Here is a 17263-nt window from a genome sequence, read left to right as displayed (position 1 = left end):
CTTGGACTCCAGGATAAGAATTCTCAGAGGGGCGCCTGGGTGGTTCAGTCGGTTGAGCGCCTGACTTCGGCTCAGGTCATGATCTCATGGGTTGTAATTTCAAGCCCCACATCAGGCTCGCTGCTGTCAGCCTGTCAGTGCAGAGCCCTCTTTGGATCCTCTGTCCCCCTCTTTCTGCCCCTCCCTCACTTGCACTGTCCCCAAAATAAATAAATATTAAAAAGAAAAAAAAAGAATACTCAGAGTAAGCATGGCTGAGTGGAAACCCTTAAAATGGCTCCCTCCCCACGAGCCAAGATCATGAATCAAAAATACCGCACCCCTGGGCATAAAAAGGAGATTAGTGCCACTGTTAAAGGAAAAAGTAGTTTCCTATTTGTCCTGGATTGGTCCCAGCCCCTTGGAGTACAGGAAGGCTCCCAGGTAAGTGTGAGTGGGACATTTCCACTTACAGCAGGTCTGATTCAGATTCAGACGAGTCCTTTCACAGTACTGCCAACCCCCTACAGGTTGATTTTGTTAAAAAAAAAAAAATCTTAAGTTCACCCTGATAAGTATGTAAAAGAGAAATCCTTAATGCAGGTAGTAATTTGAGTTTCCTGAATAGACAAAATTTTTTTTAATGCAGAAGACTGAGGATTTATAGAGAAATTTAATTCCATTATCCCAAAGATTTCAATCCCTGTCCCCAAGATTTCATAAGGAAAAGATAAAATAGATTTTTTTACATAACCTTAATTGACCTAAAATGATGATTAGAAAGGTCATATACTTCCATTTACTAAATGTTTTCTGTGAACAAGCTGACCTGTGAATTTCTCTCTCTGAAGACACGGACAAAATTAAATGTTTTATTGAACTGAATTAAAGATGACTTCATAATCAGGGAAGAGAGATTCATAAAAGCTTTTATCACATGTGATTTGCCAACATGTGGTATCTTTTCTCAAATTGGTTTTTCAGAGGCATTAGACTTTATTGAGGCAATGCCAAATGTAACAAAATTATTATCCATATCTCTTGGAAAAACCCAGACCTTTACAGTTCATCTGGAAGTGGAAAGTTATGATATAATTCTTCATAGTTCAATGAATAGTTTTTAAAAAAGCGCAATTAATATAATCTCTAGAGTACATTTGCTGCTATAAAGCCATCAAAAGTAAATACCTAGGATAAAAACATATACAGTGAAGATTTTTCAACTTTATCAATACTGTTACTGTTACAATGACCTTAACCAACAAAGTTAGGGTTCAGCACTGGCTGACTCTTTTGGATGTGATAAATAAAATTAATATCTGTATTCACATAAATCCCTTTTCTCCAGAAAGACAAGACTTATGGTCCATACACAGCACACCCCTGGTGGTAGCAGATAGAGGCATGTAACAGGTCAGGGGGTGAGGGCTTAAAGGAAGATATAGTCAAATCTCCCTTGGATGTCTTTTAAAGAGGAATGAATTAATATTGTTTTAATGGGTTAGACACTCAAAGACAAGAGGATGATTCAGGTCTCCTGCTGGTTCTGAGCTGGTCCTGAGCCTCCACTGTGTCATATGGTTGCCAGAGTCGCCCTCAAGCATTCACTTGACAGTGTGCACTGAGTGACAGCTAGAGGGACTCTGGGCTGGGAGTTGCAGAGGAATGTGTCTCAGCTCTGCTCTCCCAGCACTCCATCTTCTTGGGGAGATAGACACGTAACACACTCTACGGAACACAGCGGAATGTCAACATTTGGAAGATCCGCCTATCTCGGTGAACCAAAATTTTCCAAATGACCAATGTGTGATGTCACAAAATCAAGCTTGGGTGAAAGATCCATTCTAGGATATACCAATTTTAATGTCACAATGAAAAAGTTCCTTGATGTAGTTTCAGATTTCACAATACACCTAACCTTTAAGAAACTACCGCTTACTGAGTTTGGGAATAGTAAGAAAGGATATCCACAATAATCCCAAAGGACTATTATTAAACTACTTTTCCTTTTGTCAACTTTGTGTCTGTGTGAGGATGGATTTTCTTCATATGTTTTAACCAAAACAACATATTAAAACAGACTCAATGTAGAAGGTAGTAGACCCCAACTGTCTTTCATTAAGCCAGACATTAAAAAGATCTGAAAATGTAAAACAATGCCAATCTTTATTAAAATTTTTTTTGCAAAAGGTACTTTTCACACACACAAAAAGACATTTCTGTTGATATGTGATGGGTTAATTTTTTTTGTTTTGTTTTGGAAAAGTTATTTTTTATTAAAAATATACTATTTATGTTACCATGGGATGGTTCTATTATTGCTATTTTTTAAATGTTTGTTGATTTATTTATTTATTTTTCAGGGAGAGGGAGAGACAGATCATGAGTGGGGGGAGCGGAAGACAGAGAGTAGGACACAGAATCCGAAGTAGGCCTCAGGCTCTGAGCCATCAGCACAGAGTCCAATGCGGGCTTGAACTCGTGAGCTGTGAGATCATGACCTGAGCCAAAGTCAGATGCTTAACTGACTGAGCCACCCAGGCACTCCTATTGCAATTTTTAATGAATTCATAAGCATATAAGAATTAACAGTTTCTGAATGTGGTAAATGCTGGTAGATAGGACCCATATAAATAAAAGCTCTTTGGAGGTCTTGAATAATTGTTAGGATTGTAATGGGGTTCCGAGAACAAAAAGTTTGAGAACCACTGCTATTAGCCTATCAGGCCCTTCACAATCTCACCTGATTTATCTTTCCAACCTTTTTCCTGACCTTTCCCTTCCCATCACCTTCCTTTCCTTCCACCACCATCCCTCTGTCCAGCAATGCCAAATGACTTTCTGGTCCCCCAAATAGGCTGCTCTCCTTGTTCCTACTGGTCTTTTGAGTGCCCTCTCCGCTATCCTTCCTTGTCAGGTTTCTACTCATTCATTTAAAATCAAGTTCAGTAAAGAGCACCTGAGTGACTCATTCGGTTAGGTGTCTGACTCTGGATTTTGGCCCAGGTCATGACCTCACGGTTTGTTGGGTTCGAGCCCCCACTGGGCTCTGCACTTACGGTGCAGAGCCTGCTTGGGATTCTTTCTCCCTCTTTCTCTGCCCCTCCTCCCACTCACTCTCTCTCAAAATAAATAAATAAACTTAAAAAAATCGGGTTCAATAAAAATTTCCCTCATTGGGGCACCTGGGTAGCTCAGTTGGTTGAGCATTGCCTCTTGCTTTTGGCTCAGGTCATGATCTCAGGGTTGTGGGATCGAGCCCTGAATTGGGCTCTGCCCTCAACTTGGAGCCTGCTTAGGATTATCTCTCTCTCTTCCTCTTCCCACCTGCTTAGGATTCTCTCTCTCTCTCTCTGGAAAAAAAAAGAAAAAATCCCCTTACTATCTTGCAAATCTAGTCACCAGAGGCTTTGCACAGAGCAGTGATCTTGAGAAATCATTTTGTACGAGATTGTTTAGGCATCTTTCCCTCTATGCTGCAGGCTCCTCAGGGCAAGGAACAATCTTCTTCATCCTTAACTCAAACTCCAGCAGCTAGCTTGGTTCCAAGCATACTACTGATGTTCAACAAATTCAAGAAAAAAAGGAGCAGTGGAGAGCAATTTCTTCTTACTCTCCTGCCCTGCCCTGACGACTCTGGGTCAGAGGGAAGGATCATAGTGGGAGGAGTGGAGAGGCACTCCACAGAAGAGGGCGTGAATAGGCACACACTTGAACCCTAGCTGTCCAGCACACACACACACACACCTTCTTCCTCCCCCTATACACTTCCGGAAGTGTCTTCTAACATAAGCTAGAGATCCCTACATATTCCCTCCCCAGGGGAAATCATCCAGAATCCCATCCAACTATAGTCACCAGAGATGATGTCATGACACTACTGTTCCCTGACTGCTGGATCTTTGGGATATGCCCAGCTTAGATAATCTGCCACTTTGGGACGAGATGGTAAATTTTATCATCAGCCTAATCACCTCCTAAGTATAACGATTGATGGGTGAGGAGAGGGACAAGGGAAGAGAAGACAATTTTGTATTTAAATTATAATTCCCACTGTAAAAGGAAAAATGGTTACTGGGGGGAGTGCTGAAATGATTTACCTTTCAGCAGCAAAGAAAGTGCAGATGGTGGCACTTCCCTTGTTTCTGTAACTAACCTTGGGGCAACAGGATTTGTGACCCTCTTCCGGTCAGCCATGCCATGTTTCTTTTTTTTTTTTAATTTAGTTTTTTTAAATTTAAATTAGCATATAGTGCGACAATGATTTCAGGAGGAGATTCCTTAATGTCCCTTACCCATTAAGCCCATCCCCCCTCCCACACCCCCTCCAGTAACCCTCAGTTTGTTCTCCATATTTATGAGTCTCTTCTGTTTTGTCCCCCTCCCTGTTTTTATTTTTGTTTCCTTTCCTTATGTTCATCTGTTTTGTCTCTTAAAGTCCTCATGTGAGTGAAGTCATATGATATTTGTCTTTCTCTAATTTCGCTTAGCATAATACCCTCCAGTTCCATCCACGTAGTTGCAAATGCAAGATTTCATTCTTTTTGATTGCCAAGTAATACTCCATTGTATGTATATACCACATCTTCTTTATCCATTCATCCATCGATGGACATTTGGGCTCTTTCCATACTTTGGCTGTTGTTGATAGTGCTGCTATAAACATTGGGGTGCATGTGTCCCTTTGAAACAGCACACCTCTATCCCTTGGATAAATACCTAGTAGTGCAATTGCTGGGTCGTAGGGTAGTTCTATTTTTAATTTTTTGAGGAACCTCCATACCGTTTTCCAGAGTGGTTCTGCCAGCTTGCATTCCCACCAACAATCATGCCATGTTTCTCTTGCTTTGATCAGCATCTTGGCTGCTGCCTAGTTTAGCAAATCCTACATTTACTGAGTCCTGTTTTTTTTCTCTATAAACTAATACAAGTGGTTTAGTTTTGTGATTTTATTTATGAAAAGTCTTCTTCAATTACAGAGAATCAGTTCAGACTAGTTTTTATTTACCAGTTGGATGGCAATTACATTGGAGTCCACTCAGATGAATGGACTAAAGAAATGAACCCACAAAATATTTTGTGTGTGGGTAGCAAGAGTTAAATGGTAGCTTACTGTTCTTTGTTAGTAAATGACCCTCTAGCTTGTGAAAATGAAAGGGGAACTCAAGAGTGTTTTGGAGAAAGCTGCTCTTGTGCGTGCAGACCTGACCTTCACTAGGAGCACGTCAGAACACGTGCAGTTTCCAGAGTGATCCATCACCTCTTCCAAAGGGAGTGAATTAAGTCTCAATAAAGAGGTAAAAATAGATCATTTTTCCTTCAGTAAAGGATTCATTTAGCCATAATAATAATCAGTTAGCCCTATTGTTTGTCAGGCAGGAGAGATTCTGAGAGGCGGTACAGATCTCAGCAAGAACAAATAAAACATGCCAGGGGGGCAAACCAGAAAAAGGGAATGCATCTTTAGATTGATTTTAAAAAAGCAAAACGTGACTTGCAAGAAAAACATGGTTGGGATGAGAGGCCAGCTTTGCCTTCGCTGGCCACTCTGAGCAATGTATTCTGACCAGCCAGCCCCAACGGCACGTGTGAGGACGACTGTAAGGTACATCGTTTCCCAAAAGGAGAAAACATTTCTGACTCAGTATGCGGCAAATTCTAGGAAGGAGAAAACTCACGGAGTTGGGGACAAAAGCTTAACTGTGAAACATATAATAAGATACAGTATGATTTTCAAACTCTCCGCCTGCCGAAATCCAACAAAGTTGGAATCTCATCTTTGAGTGGCAACTGATTTATTCACATATAAGAGAAGAATAAAATCTATTTGAATTCTGACAGGAGTTTTTTTTTTTTTTATGGAGAAATGGAAGTCACATAATATAATTTCAATTTGGATCCACAACATCTAAAATCATACTCTTCTGAGGAAAGGTAACAGTCATAGGGATTTTGCCTCACGATGAAAGAATGATTTTTCATGCTGGATCATTTTTGCAGTTGATCCTTCCAGCCTTCTCAACAGCACGACAGCAGCCATGTAAGCTGGAAAAGCTCAACCAAGATCAAAAGCATCTCTCAGTTTGACAAAGTAAGACATAGCTTCCTCTACTGTCAGTGGAGTCTGGACGGATACAAAGTGGCTTTAAGAGAGCATGTCTCCCGCTACCACTCCTAAGAAGTTCACACTGAATTTTAATGTGAATGTTTTTAGTTTGCTCTTGGGTGGGATAATACGGTCAACAAGATTTTATTTCATAGAATGTCATCGTTCTTTGCTGATATTTCAATTGATGATCTACTGTGTTTCAAGGTTCATTCATACTGCTTGATTTAAAGAATTAAAATCGACAATGCCAGGCGGAAGTAGGAAGGCTTCTCCTGTCTTAGTGACTATGGCATGGGGAGAGTGGATACATGGTCTTGCTCTGAGAGGATGCTCGGCCACCAGATTGGCAGGTGGTGGCGAATGCCCATTATCAGTGATCTTATCCAGCTACATTTACTGAGCATTTACCATGTGATAGATACCACGCCCCATGCTTTATAGGTATTCTCTTATTTCTTTCAACTACACTCTATACTAGATGACAACATTGAGGCTTGGGGATTACTTGTAAGTGATAGGAGTCACAGCTCATGCTCTTCACCAGTATGTGTTTCTTTTCTTTGGGTCTAAAAATTAGAGCAGCCTCTACACTTTCTTTCACATATTAGCTTTTTAGTGTCTTCGTAGGTGTGTTCACTTCATTTACGTGCTCCTTGGGGTCATGAACCTCTTTCCAGAGGTTTAATGTTACGTCTACTTTGCTATCAATTTGTAAGGTCTCCCTTGTACAGCTAGAGTTGAAGTAATCTGAATTAATGTCAAAATCAATAGTTCAGTACCATCTTTGTTATGTCAAAATAACGTTAATCTGTTATGTTAAAAATCATGTTAATCATGTTTAAGCAGCTGCCTTACGCTGAGAACACGGTCTGCACGGCCACCATCACCAGCCACCCCTACGGCATCACAGCAGCTATCCATTTACTGAACCTCATTTACAGGCCAGGAACCGTGGCTACATGCTTCACATACATTATCTCTAAACTCCACATCAACAAAGTAGGCATTCTTAGCCTTCCTTCATAGCTAAAGAAGGTTAGGAAAGAAGACTTCGATTCCAGATCTTCACAAGGACTGTATTCTCATCATAAGGAGATAGACCTCCAAGAAGCCATGTTAAAAATTAAGGTCAGTGGTTGGACTTGACATTTCTTAAGGAATTTGGGAATATTTTTTGACTTGGGAAGACTCAGGTGACCTCCTACATGCAGCAGCAAGCTATCGCGGTAGGTAATAAAACTACGCCAATACAAATTTTCTGTTGCCTGTTGTCACTCTCTAATCCTGGTTTTATGATGACATCGACTCAAAATGTCTGCTAGTTAGGGGCTTTTTCCCTGCAGTGTAGAACCTTCCACAGAATTCCAGCATCTCAGGGTTGGAGACACCTTAAAGGTCATTTAGACAGTCAGTTTTCCTTCTCTCATTAGACAGCTTGGTTTTCTTCCCTATTTTATTTATGAGAAGGGAGAACTGAGACAACTTATCAACCAAGCATAGGTGTAATGAGATCACACCATTTGTGTTAAACTGTTGGAAAATGCAGGAAGTTGTCCGTGTTACGTTTGGCTATACAGAGAACAAGCCATGTGCAAGTGACAAGTCACCCGACTGGACACCAAAGGTCACACTGGGTAACACAACTGCACACCACAAAAGTTATGCAGGGAAACTCATTTTTAATGTTTTATTTTGATATCATTTCATATTTATGGAAAAATTACAGGAATTGTTCAAAAAATGCCATTTACTCTTTCCCAGATTTACTGATTGTTAAGATTTTGCTCCATTTGTTCTTTTCTCCTGAACCATTGGAGGGCACTTTGTTGACATCTTGTCCCTTTATCCATAAATATTTCACTGTTTAGTTCCTAAGGACAAGAGCTTTCAAAAAACACAAAGTTAACATACAATTTTTTTATCAAAACACAAAGCTAGGGGCGCCTGGGTGGCTCAGTCGGTTAAGTGGCCGACCTCAGCTCAGGTCATGATCTCACGGTCCGTGAGTTCGAGCCCCACGTCGGGCTCTGTGCTGACAGCTCAGAGCCTGGAGCCTGTTTCAGATTCTGTGTCTCCCTCTCTCTGACCCTCCCCCGTTCATGCTCTGTCTCTGTCTCAAAAATAAATAAACGTTAAAAAAAAAATTAAAAAAAAAAAAACAACACAAAGCTAACATAAAGTCAGAATACATAAAAAAATATGTTAACTACAAAGAAAAATAATCTGACCTCATTTTACATGAGAGATGGGTTTTTTGGCCTGTTTTCCTTACTGTGATACTCCCAGACTCTACCATAGTGCCTAGCACACAGCAGATACTCAACAAATACCTGTTAATTTCTTAATTATGGTGTGATACTATATTGACTGCATTTCTTTTTTTTTTTTTAATATTTTTATTATTTAAAGAAATTTTTTTAACATTTTTTATTTTATTTTTTGAGAGACAGAGAGACAGAGCTCAAGCAGGGGGAAGGCAGAGAGATAGGGAGACACAGAATCCAAAGCAGGCTCCAGGCTCTGAGCTAGCAGCACAGAGCCGACTATGGGGCTTGAACCCGTAAATGTGAGATCATGACCTGGCCCAAGGTGGACGCTCAATCGACTGAGCCACCCAGGTGCCCCTATATTGACTGCATTTATAGAAGTATTTCTAAAATAAAGCAAAGGCATTGACAGCAAAATATTTAAGCATTTCTTTATTTCCTGTAATTTGTAGTTCACCAGTTACAAAAAGAGGAAAAACTTTCAGATGTAAAGGACTCCCGGGAAATTAACTTTTTTTTTTTTTTCCAATGTTTTTATTTATTTTTGGGACAGAGAGAGACAGAGCATGAACGGGGGAGGGGCAGAGAGAGAGGGAGACACAGAATCGGAAACAGGCTCCAGGCTCCGAGCCATCAGCCCAGAGCCCGACGCGGGGCTCGAACTCACGGACCGCGAGATCGTGACCTGGCTGAAGTCGGACACTTAACCGACTGCGCCACCCAGGCACCCCGGAAATTAACTTTTTAAGAGGAGATAAAACAGATTACAATGTAGGCAAATTCATGGGGGGACCTGTTTTCTCTTCACAGGTAGCGGTTCCTGATGTATTCTCGGTACATGGAAGTATCTTCCTTTCCAAGAGGCTGCATGATACCTTGACTGGCCTGGATGTGGGCTTGGAAGATCTCTGTAGATTTTCTGTCTACCCTTGGAGGCTGTACTTCATAGATGTTGTCTTGTGAGAAAGCTGAGATAGGTGTTCTATAGAAGAGAAGAGGAGACATGGCTACATTAAAGAAAATAAAGGACCCACAGGGAGCTATGACTGCAAAGCATTCAAGAGCCACTGACCTTGAACATGCAGACTTAATAATAAGTGGTGGTGGTGATCTCCCCTGTCCCCTCCCCTGGGCTGACTTCCTCCCTTGCCCAGAGGACAGAGCTGGGCCAGAGCCTGCCCAGGGAGCCTTCCCTGAAGCGCAGGCTAGATGGGTACCTTTCTCTGTTCCTGTGCCTCAGGTACACCTATGTCTGTGCACCCATCTGCCTCCTTCACTAGACTAGAGTAACTTTAGGTGGGGGCTATAAATTTTTTGCTCCTTGACACATGATAGGAACCGAACTTTTTTTTTTTTGTATATTAATTTTGTACCCTGAAACTTTATTGAGTTCATTTATTTGTTCTAACAGTCATCAACAGTTTTTAAAGGAAGATTTAGTAGGAATCAGTAAAGGGATACTAATTTCTTCCTTACATTGATAAGAAGAGCAAATAAGTTTATATGTATAATGTGCTCACTTAGCATAATGCCTGGCAAACTGTAAGTGCTCAGTAAATGTGAACTATTGTTAATGATTACAGGTGCATAGTAATTCCTTATCTGCAATTCTGAAATCCTACAAGCTTTAATAACCAAATGTCACGTTGGTGGTAAAACCTGACCCAATTGAAATTCATTTGGTGGCACATCCTAACCTGAACCAACAATACTGATCCCACTTCATGTGAATATTAATGTGTTTAATTACCAGACAAGTCCTCAGATCACACTGGGGATGTACCATCTTGTTATGCTAACAAGTCCAAAATTCTGAATTCTGAAACACATCTGGCCTCAGGCTTCTGATGAGAGATTTCGGATCTGTAACAGGCAGCTTCCTTCCTTTCTGGGGCATGGAAAAGCACACAAGAATCTCTTCGTCCAAAAATATCCCTCCATTCCCATCCACCTAGCCTAAGTTAATGCTTGAAATTTCCATCTATCCATTGGGGAAGGTGCTGTCTCCAGAAAAGCCTTGTCAAAATGCAGCGTGGTATCTGACACAACCTTTACTCATTGAAGGCTGAGCACCCACTAGTCATTGCATCCTTAGCTGAGAGCAGGCCCTCAAAGGATGAGTCAACCAAGTCAGGTGTGATGCACAGTGAGTATGTGTGTAGAGTGTGAAAGAAAGGTCAAGAAGGGGGCTACTGATGGGGACGATAGTAAACTAAAATGTTGTTGGGGCATCTGGGTGGCTCAGTCGGTTAAGCGCCCAACTTCAGCTCTGGTCATAATCTTGCAGTTCGTGGGTTTGGGCCCCACATCGGGCTCTGTGCTGACAGCTCAGAGCCCGGAGCCTGCTTCGGATTCTGTGTCTCTCCCTCTCTCCCCCCTCCCCGCCCCCTCTCTCTCTCAGAATAAATAAACATTGAAAAAAAAAAAAACTAAAATGTTGTTGTGAGGGACTTAGCCCAGGGCTGGCCCTGTGGGGTGGGGGGTACTTCTTCTGCCAGGGAACCAAAATAACACAGAGACAAGATCTGAAGAATCTACTGTGCTGGGCTGGGACCTAGCCTTACTCCTTGTAGCAGAGGCATCAGGAAGGCATCCTGGATGCGTTAGCTGGGACCCCTGAAGCAGGGGGAGATTCCCTACCATCAGAAGCAGAATTGGGCCTCAGCCCCAGCTAGGTCTGAACTAGGAACGTCAGCATTTCAAGAGACATTTGGAAGTGCAGACACACAGTGGAAGACAGGAGCTGTACTGTAATGCCCCCATCCTCAAAGGATACGTTTCAATCAAATGTGGGTCTTTCTTACCCAGAAAGCAAAGCTCACTGTGCTTTGCCTTTACACATCCTGCCACGGCTGGAGATGCATTAAATTACATTAAAATAAAATATAACTGGAGGTGGAATATTCTTTCTGGAAGCCAACCTCAATGGTTTTCACTTCAAGGTAAATATATTTCAATTCAAATCTGGTATATCATTTGTCAAACACTCCCCTTTTTTCAAAGCACTTAAATAATTTCACACAATCTTAGAACGTAACCTTATTGAAGTAAAAACCAAAGGAAAATGATTTACACAAAGTTAAAAAAATGAAAGACCAAGGTGAAAGAGTCCTGAGACATCTGCATCTCAATCTGTCCTCCAGCCTGGTTTAAGAGCGTTCTTCAAAATACACAAATTACAGTTCTTCTAATGTCTGTGGATAACACATTACAATGATGAACAATTAGGATGATTAATATGTGAACTATTCTCCTCAATCTTCCCTCACAAAAGCACAGCAACTCTACAGTCATTTACATAAGTCAAACTGAAATGCTACAATTCTTTAGTGGGTGATAATATTCAGGGTCAAACCTTTTAAACCTGAACCATTTTAAAAATGGAGACTCCACTAGGGTTTCTAGAGATTGTCATCAAAGCACCAGCCACAGCAACTACTCTTGAACCACACCATCTACACCTGTCTAGTCTCTTTCCCTTCTCAAATCTTACTTAATTTTCACATTCATCCTGGAAGGCAGGAACCATTGGGATTATACTCTCCATTTTAAGATGAAATGCTTAAAGTCAATTTAAAAATGGGACTACTGGTTTCTGTCCTGTCTTTGAAGCCGAATCTTTGCCCAGAACCCTTTGTGCATTAACAAAGACCTCTCTGGCAGGAATCACACCAGACATCCCTAGTCTGAGCACTAAATCTTAATGAGTTGAGAAAGGAATTGGTGGGAATGCACTATTGGTGGGAATGCAAACTGGTGCAGCCACTCTAGAAAACAGTGTGAAGATTCCTCACAAAATTGAAAATAGATCTACCCTATGACCCAGCAATAGCACTGCTAGGAATTTACCCAAGGGATACAGGAGTGCTGATGCATAGGGGCACTTGTACCCCAATGTTTATAGCAGCACTTTCAACAATAGCCAAATTATGGAAAGAGCCTAAATGTACATCAACTGACGAACGGATAAAGAATGAAACATGGCCCTTTGTAGCAATGTGGATGGAAATGGAGAGTGTTATACTAAGTGAAATAAGTCATACAGAGAAAGACAGATACCATATGTTTTCACTCTTATGTGGATCCTGAGAAACTTAACAGAAGACCATGGGGGAGGAGAAGGGGGAAAAAAAGTTACAAAGAGGGAAGGAGGCAAACCTTAAGAGACTCTTTAAAGACTGAGAACAAACTGAGGGTTGATGGGGGGTGGGAGGGAGGGGAGGGTGGGTGATGGGCATTGAGGAGGGCACCTATTGGGATGAGCACTGGGTGTTGTATGGAAACCAATTTGCCAATAAATTTCATATTAAAAAAAAGAGAGAGAGAAAGGGGACATGCCAAGTGACCAAGTAATTGTTTTATCCTTCAGAGGCCTCAGCTGAATATACAGGTGGGCAGGCTGTGGGAGGTAACAGCACCAGGGCCTGCCAACTGCCCATGGATGTAGGGCCCGGACAACCGTGATAAGGGTCACAGACCAGCCACTTCTACCCAGTGCCTTTGCTTTCTTGCCAGTAAATCAGTCAGGAGTCCTCACCCTACTTCTTGGTCCACTGCTTCACTGCAGCATAGAGTAATGGGCACTATTACAAACACTCAATATGAAATGCCAAACATCAGCCTGAAATGGTATCAGATTGAGTGGCAGGTGGGTTTAGGGCTCCAACGCTACCTCACTCTGGTGTCAAAACAAGTAGGGAGTCAGAAAATGCATTAACTATTGCCTTTGTCTTTTTTGTGCTTCTAGATTCGAAGTCTCTTTCTATTCTGAGGACTGCTTGGGGCCAAAGGGAGACCCTGGTATTGAGCCTTCCTTCTGATGCCTGTCCATGCCAAAATGAACTTGTCTTCCCCAGTGACTCTGCCTCAGACCTCATGAAGGTGACTGGTCATTCTCATTGTCATTTGGCCCCAAGTGACTGCTGTCTTTGTGCCTTGATGCTGGGGGCACTTCTCTTCTGAGTAAAAGTGAATTGGGGATATCGTAGAAGCCCTGGTTTTTTTTTTGTTTTTGTTTTTTTGATGTTTATTTACCTTTGAAAGAGATAGAGAGACACAGTGCGAGCATGGGAGGGGCAGAGAGAGGAGGAGACACAAAAACTGAAGCAGGCTCCAGGCTCTAAGCTGTCAGCACAGTGCCCAATGCGGGGCCCGAACCCACAGACTGCGAGATCATGACCTGAGCTGAAGTCGTACACCTAACTGACTGAGCCACCCAGGTGCCCCGAAGCCCTGTTTTTTTGAAGCAACCAAAGTAGAGGGGACTTGCTCAGCACATGTGGCCGGCATCCTCTGAATCCGCTGTTGCTCTTAGAAGGGTCATTTAGGGTTTAAAACAACCAGGGTATGTCGGGGGAGATGTTTCAGACCTGAAAAAACAAGAAGGTGTCAGGACATGTATGGTAACCACGGCAAGGACTAGAAATCCTAAACTCACCACCATGATCTGTGAAATAAGACCATGAGTGGTATGGAAATGTAGTTTCTCAAATAGGAGAGCCTGGAAGTCTACTGGAGGCACAGACAGGGCCCACCCTTCTGGCCTGCAGGCAGACAGCCTGTCTCTTAGACAAGAATGGTGAATGCAGTAGCATGCGAGGCTGGACTGGGTGTCAGGCTAGGTTGTGACAGGTCCTGGGGGCTACGGTCATGGTCAAAGGGTCCTGCAGGGGAAGAGCGGGTGTGAGCCAGGCTCCAAGCTGAACCAAATCTCCACTTGGGAGCATGTAGCAGGTAGTGAGGACTCTGCACATAGAGCAACAGGTAGTGAGGGTTTTGGGGGTGAAGGGTCCTCTCAAACATGCTTAGGCTGCGACCCCCATCTGGACTTCAGGGACACAGGGTACAGCCTGTCCCAGTCATGTGGACAGATTCTGCTTGCTGACATGTGGATCCATCCTGCTGTTAGCCAACAACTGCTCTCTAGCAAGGGCTTGACTGAGCCTTTACACACATCGCCCCCTGTTGGTGACAGCAGGGACAAGGAAACACTGAAGACGTCCCAGTGAGGGAAGGGCATCCTCAAGGACTTGACCCCAGTCAAGTCCCTCCCACCCATGCCAGTCCCCTCCCGTAGGGTCTGTTGAATTGTTTCAAACTGAATTCAGTCCATTTCCTAGCTCATAACTAGTCAAAGTGTCTGGTAGCTTGGCTGCTGTGGACGAGTACATGAAATTGGGTTTACGGGGCGCCTGGGTGGCTCAGTCAGTTAAGCGTCTGACTTTAGCTCAGGTCACGATCTCATGGTTCGTGAGTTCGAGCCCCACATCAGGCTCTGTGTTGACAGCTCAGAGCGTGGAGCCTGCTTAGATTCTGTGTCTTTCAAAAATAAACAAACATTAAAAAAAAAATTTTTTTTTTAAAAATCTACATCTGCAAAGTTTTTGTTGTTCACCTAAATCAGCACATGGAGGCTACTGGACTATAATGGTCAATCATCTTGTACCTCGAGGCTTGGCTGGTTATTGTTCCTGTGTTGTGTGGTTTTGTAGGAAGAGCTGACAGGCCTGCCTGTCCCTGTTTCCAATTTAGATTCTCATAGGCATCTCCTGACAAAGATACTTAATGATAGTTCTGCTGGAAATTTCTAAATAATAAAATACAAGGCCAAAATGGTGGAAAAAAACCCCAACAAAATGATAATGAAGAAGCTTAAGACATACCCAATATTGTTGGCATAATCAGAAAAATGAGGAAGGAGAAACAGAAACACACAAGACACTTTTGTTTCTTCATTTTACTTGGCCATCAAGAAGCCAGTCACAAGAAGCTCCCCATGGTCTTAAGGCAGTGGTTCTCCAAGTGTGGTCCCCAGACCAGGAGCACTAGCATCATCTGGGAACTTGTTCGAGATACAAACTCTCACGTCCTCCTCCAGACCTACTGAATCAGAATCTCCGAAGGTGGGGCCTAGCAAAGATGTTTAACAAGCCTTCCAGGGATTCTGACACTCACTAAAGTTTGAGATTCTTTGGTCTGGTCTAAGGAGACCAGAATGGATCTAAAATGCTAAATAAGATCTTACTTGTGGTCGGTCAGCAGTACTGAACACGTTTAAACAAGAATTCTCCTTTCAAATATATACCGTGCTAACCTTCCATCGAGAACCCTAATTTGACGTTTAATTGCAAGATACAAGCAGTAATATTAGATGCACCACACATTTCCTGATGAGGAACACGTCTGATTTCTCCATTGGCTTACACATTTCCAAGGTGGGAAAGAAATATAAAAACCTCCAAGACCCTCACAAGGGGCTGCCAATCAGCACCTTGTCTCTGAGGGTACTGGAAAGAGACGGAATACACAATAATGCTTTCAATACTACACAGAAGAGTCTTTTTATTCGCTTCGATGCCATCTGTTTCTAGATGAAAAGACCAGTATTTAAACACCAAATGATGTGGAAATTGTGAAACTACTTTCTTTTATTCATTCCAGTAGAGAGAGTTGGCCTTTTATTGCATTTTCATGGTGGAGAAAATGGTTCCACTTTTCCCTCCTGGCCATAAACACAGGGAATTTTTTTTTTCAACTTCTCCTCACAGCCCCCAAAGGGATAAAACCTACTGCCCCTAATTCAAATGCCAGCAGTATTTCTGGAGATAAAATATTATAATTACAAATTTGCAGGCTCATTTCTTTTTATCTACAGGACCTAGTTCCATCCTCAAGAAAAGCTCTGTATTTCCCCTCAAGGAATGTTAAAGTCTTATTTAAAATAATATATTTGCCCATTCATTTATGGGCTACTTAACCCACATTGCTCAGTGCGCTCAAACACCAAGGACTGATGACATTTAGCCTTAACTGCAGTTCCCATTCACAGAAGAGAAACACTTCAGGAAGAAGTTCTTAAGACACACCACGTGTTTTTATGGAAAATGCTTTCTTTGGTGCCCTTTAATACTCTTTCTAAAAAAAAAAAAATAATGTTTATTTATGTTTGAGAGCGAGAGAGAGAGGGAGAGAGAGAGATTGCAAGTGGGGTAGGGGGCAGAGAGAAAGGGAGAAACAGAATCCAAAGCAGGCTCCAAGCGGTCAGCAAAGAGCCCAACGTGGGGCTCAAACTCACGAACCTTGAGATCATGATCTGAGCCAAAGTCGGCCACTTAACCGACTGAGCCATGCAGGCGCCCTCATGCTCTTTCTTTTTTTTTTTTTTTTAATTTTTTTTTTCAACGTTTATTTATTTTTGGGACAGAGAGAGACAGAGCATGAACGGGGGAGGGGCAGAGAGAGAGGAAGACACAGAATCGGAAACAGGCTCCAGGCTCTGAGCCATCAGCCCAGAGCCTGACGCGGGGCTCGAACTCACGGACCGCAAGATCGTGACCTGGCTGAAGTCGGACGCTTAACCGACTGCGCCACCCAGGCGCCCCGCTCATGCTCTTTCTTAAATGTTGTATTACTTGCTTGGTTATAATACGACCATGTCTGATAACAACTGTATCTTACACTTGCATGCAGAACTAATGTTTGAGTCCCTTAAAATTTTTTTTTTAATTTTATTTATTCTTGAGAGAGAGAGAGAGCGAGAGCGAGAGAGAGAGAGACAGCATGAGTGGGAGAGGGCAGAACAAGAGAGGGACACAGAATCCGAAGCAGGCTCTAGGCTCTGAGCTGTCAGCACAGAGCCTGATGCAGGGCTCGAACCTGACCCCAAGTTGGACGCTTAACCAACTAAACCCCCAGGTGCCCTAAGTCCCTTTTAAAGTTCAATTCCTGTTGAGGCTTTTTTCTAACACATATTGAATAGTCAATAAACATGTTGATCTGACAAGAAAACATTTAATTGGTCAGACTGAAACGTCTTCTGAATTTAGTGATGTCATGATAATTTGTGGCTGGTGATTGAAAAACTGGACGGCATTTGTATAATTTAAATAGTATTATATATGTGATACTT

At 42.4% G+C, this 17263-nt stretch overlaps 1 protein-coding gene across 3 annotated transcripts in view; it reads right to left on the bottom strand.

Annotated features, from left to right (window-relative positions):
- Positions 1-8760: 8760 nt before the first annotated feature.
- FIG4 (FIG4 phosphoinositide 5-phosphatase) overlaps positions 8761-17263 on the bottom strand; it is a 131497-nt gene continuing 122994 nt past the window's right edge. The window contains exons 23-24 of one of the 3 annotated variants that reach the window (XR_005789957.1): positions 9096-9337; positions 8761-8865 (exon numbers count right to left, since the gene is read on the bottom strand). Coding sequence is in view for 1 of the 3 variants with exons in the window: in XM_040474362.1 (XP_040330296.1) it covers positions 9160-9337 (178 nt within the window). In the remaining 2 variants the exon portion in view is untranslated. Of the gene's footprint in view, positions 8866-9087; positions 9338-17263 lie in introns of those variants that run through there. The other 2 variants (XM_040474362.1, XM_040474363.1) reach the window with 2 other exon arrangements.

The sequence above is a fragment of the Herpailurus yagouaroundi genome, unplaced genomic scaffold, assembly GCF_014898765.1.
Source record: "Herpailurus yagouaroundi ecotype Mexico unplaced genomic scaffold, PumYag 139, whole genome shotgun sequence".
Classification (NCBI taxonomy): Eukaryota; Metazoa; Chordata; class Mammalia; order Carnivora; family Felidae; genus Herpailurus; species Herpailurus yagouaroundi.
The sequence above is the reverse complement of the archived record's forward strand: the minus strand, read 5'-3'. Positions and strand labels throughout refer to the sequence as shown.